General features: G+C 35.6%; 1 protein-coding gene across 1 annotated transcript in view; it reads right to left on the bottom strand.

Moving 5' to 3' along the window:
• TMEM232 (transmembrane protein 232) overlaps positions 1-3,476 on the bottom strand; it is a gene marked incomplete at its 5' end in the record, with an annotated part of 464,990 nt that overhangs the window by 326,570 nt on the left and 134,944 nt on the right. The window contains one exon of the mRNA XM_006876811.1: positions 426-549. Coding sequence (XP_006876873.1) covers positions 426-549 — 124 coding nt within the window. The remainder of the gene's footprint in view (positions 1-425; positions 550-3,476) is intronic.

Below are 3,476 nucleotides of genomic sequence, written 5' to 3'. Positions count from 1 at the left end.
CACTATGAGTCATTTCCGACTCAATGGCACCTGACAACAACAACAACATCCAACATTTCAAATTTAGTATGATAGTAAAATATCTACTATATGACAGTTTTGTGCATTAGAACATACAGCTAGTGGTAACAAATGCTGAAGTGAAAAATGTTTGTGAAGGTTAAGAGTATGTGTGAATTTGGGTAGGCATGATTCTCAGTGACTTGACAGTTATTATGCAATTTGGCAGTTATGTAATTATGCAGTATTCCTCAATTTGAGATCTGTTATGGTTATCCTCCATTTTCTCATAACACTAGTTTCTTGCATAACAGCTTAGTCTTTGTGACCTAACATGCAGATAAAAGAGAAGTGGCTGTATAGGCAAAAATAAATTTTATTTCTATCCAGGCCTCTTTTCACAGCTAAATTAGAAATCCTCTTACCTGATTCTGAGCAAACATAATGCTTGAAATAAAATATGTTACTAGATCCATTAAAGCTTTCAAGCAGGCCATGTTTAATTTGGAAGCTTCTCCAAGAACCAACAAAGTCAGTGCTGAATCCAGCCTGGAAATGTTATGAACAAAATGACAAAGGCATTAAGGAAAAATAATAATAATTGAAGTTTAAATGAGAAAGAAAAAAGTTATAGGCCAGAGGATATCCATGTACTGGATTACCAGGTATATTTATTTTCAACCAACGCCAATACTGACTGCTGTTAATTATAATCTACGTCTACAGGAAAGCACCACATTTTGGTAAGATATTTAACTTTGGAGTTGTGCTTTGCCAAACCTCTCAGAGTCATAAATATTACAAGTCACATTTGTTTATGCATCCTGTATGATAAGCAATCAAGGATCCTAACTCTACAGAGTGGCCCAATATCTTACTATAGACTTTGATTTAACTTTGTACAACACATTCCATGTGGTTCTACAGTACAGAAAAAGTGTTCTAAAATACTCCATATAAAAGCAACATTACTTGATTTTATAAAAAGTACAGTTTCTCAAAATAAAATTAATATTTCACATTGAATAAAAGATGATACAATTTTTTCCCTCAATATATTATACAATAAGTAGGAAACCACCTAAAAATAGTTAGTCACACATATACACAACATTTTATGCTTCATGAAATGATACCCTTAGTTGTTTTTACTCAATTAAATGAGATATAATTGGTAAGAGAACTGATAAGATTTACTCCTGCCTTGAGCAGCTTAGTGCCATGATTTTCAGTCATTAATACATTAAAAAGTATATTTTGTAAGTATATTTTAATTTCAAAATTGTACTATTTTAGGCTAGTAAGTCATGTTCATCTCCACTTTCAAAAGGAAACACTTTTATCATAGGAAAAATAAAGGTAATTCTTTATATTTGAGTACAGCGATTCAAGAGTTTTTTGGGGGTTTTTTGTAGTTTATTTTATTTATTTTTCCTTTTTTTTTTTCTTTTTTTTTAGTTTTTATTGTGGACTTAGTAAAAGTTTGCAGGGCAGATCATCAGTTTTACATTCAACAGATCATATACCTTGTTTCATTACAATGATTACCCTTCCATGTACCATCAGTTAACAGTATTTCTCCCTTTCACTTTAGTTTTTTTTGTTGTTGATTTTTAAACGCTCAGGCATATATAATAATTTACACCACCAAAGGGAATATTCTGCAAGTCTGCCTCCTGGCAGCATCTCTTAATCTCTCTCTTCCCATGAATCTAGAGTCCTCAGCTCTCCACGGCCCCATCTCTGCCTCCATCTCTGGTGTTACTGCTTCTCTAGATAAAGTCTCTCATTCCACTTGTGCTCTTCTCCCTTGATGTTCCTAGGGTCTTAGTTTCTGGACTGTAAAATTAACTACTCCCCCACTTTAGATACAAAACTTCTACCTTTACAATTGTAACAGTCGCAATTACTCATGATAAAAATTACTCACTATTGAATCATAAGACTCTTATCCCCATCTCTTTCAACCAGACCCATTTGGACAAGATGAAAACTATTCAGTGGGGACTCTTTCTTCCCCTACACACTCTTAAACTAACCACCCCCTTGAAACCTTAGTAAGCCAGTCACTTACCTTTATTGTCTCCTCATTTAAAGTAGCTAGTGTCTAAGTTGCCCAGCCCTATCTACCCTGGGTATGGAGGGGATAGCATTGATACTTGATGTGAAGACTCCTTCACTCTCTATTGGTATTTAGAGTTACTACCTCCAGGAGTATAGGTCAAATTCATCAAGTTGTAGCAATTTACCCTTGTTTCCTTTATTAAAAATAGTGTTTTGTTTTTTTTCTTTTTATCTTCCTCTGGTCAAGTTCTGATTATCAAGCCATCAAGGCTAGGTCAGATGGATACTATCTACAAGTTTGGGTGTGCTTGTGCATCCCTTCATTTCACATCAGCTGGATGCTTCACTCTAATCCTCCATGGCAATATCCCTGTCCATAGGCTCAGGTGTTCCCCGGTCTCACAACACTTTGGACCAACCAGCCCTTCCTCTTCTTTCTCTCAAATCCAGGTTAACGGGAGACTAAAAAATGTATTTAAACTCGTCCCATTTCTTCATTGCTGCCTTTCCCCCTTCTTCCACTCACCAGTAGACCAATATGGTCTTCAGCAAGCATACATGCCTGCTCATGTGTTCCCTTTGAGTTTCAGTCCTTAGAGGGAGGATCAAGAGCTTTTTAAAAACTTTTTTTTTTTTTTTTCACTTGGGAAATTGAAACATAAATAGCTCTAGGGGATGTTTCAATACACAGTTTATTCTAGGTTAACTACTCCTTAAGTCTTCTCTCACTTATGAGTATTCTGCAATTTTCCTTTCCCAAACTATTATTTAGGTACATTTATATTTAATATTTGTGTGACAGGCATTGTGTATTACATACTTAATATCAATTTTTCTTCTTCTTAACAGAACTTCAATTTTGGTCAAAATGGTGAAATACTTAAAGTTTCTTCCTCAAAATGTTGTTGTTGTTGTTGTTGTTGTTGTTGTTGTTATTGTTAGGTTGTGTAGGGTTAGTACCAACTCATAAGTGACCTTATACACAACAGAATGAAAAACTGCCCAGTCCTGTATCAAACTCCCAATCATTGCTATCTATGCTTGAGTCCATTGTTGTTACCACTGTGCCAAACCTCATTGGGGTCTTCCTCTTTTTTGCTGACCCTCCACTTTACCAAGTATGATGCCTTTTTCCAAGGGCTGGACCCTACTGATAATATTCCCCATGTGTGAGAGACAAAGTCTGGCCATTCTGCCTTCTAAGGAGTATTCTGATTATACTTTTTCCAACACAGATTTGTTTGTTCTTTTGGCAGTCCATGGTACTTTTAGGTCTACTCCAACACCGTTGTAGCTCAACTGCATCCTCAAGATGGACCTACATAAAACATATGAATTCTATTTTATGTAAATTGTTATTGTTACGTGCCGTGGAGTCGGTTCTGACTCATAGTGACCCTATACAGGGTTTC

This window comes from Chrysochloris asiatica, unplaced genomic scaffold (genome assembly GCF_000296735.1).
Source record: "Chrysochloris asiatica unplaced genomic scaffold, ChrAsi1.0 scaffold00416, whole genome shotgun sequence".
NCBI lineage: Eukaryota > Metazoa > Chordata > Mammalia > Afrosoricida > Chrysochloridae > Chrysochloris > Chrysochloris asiatica.
This window is presented reverse-complemented; position numbering and strand designations above follow the sequence as displayed.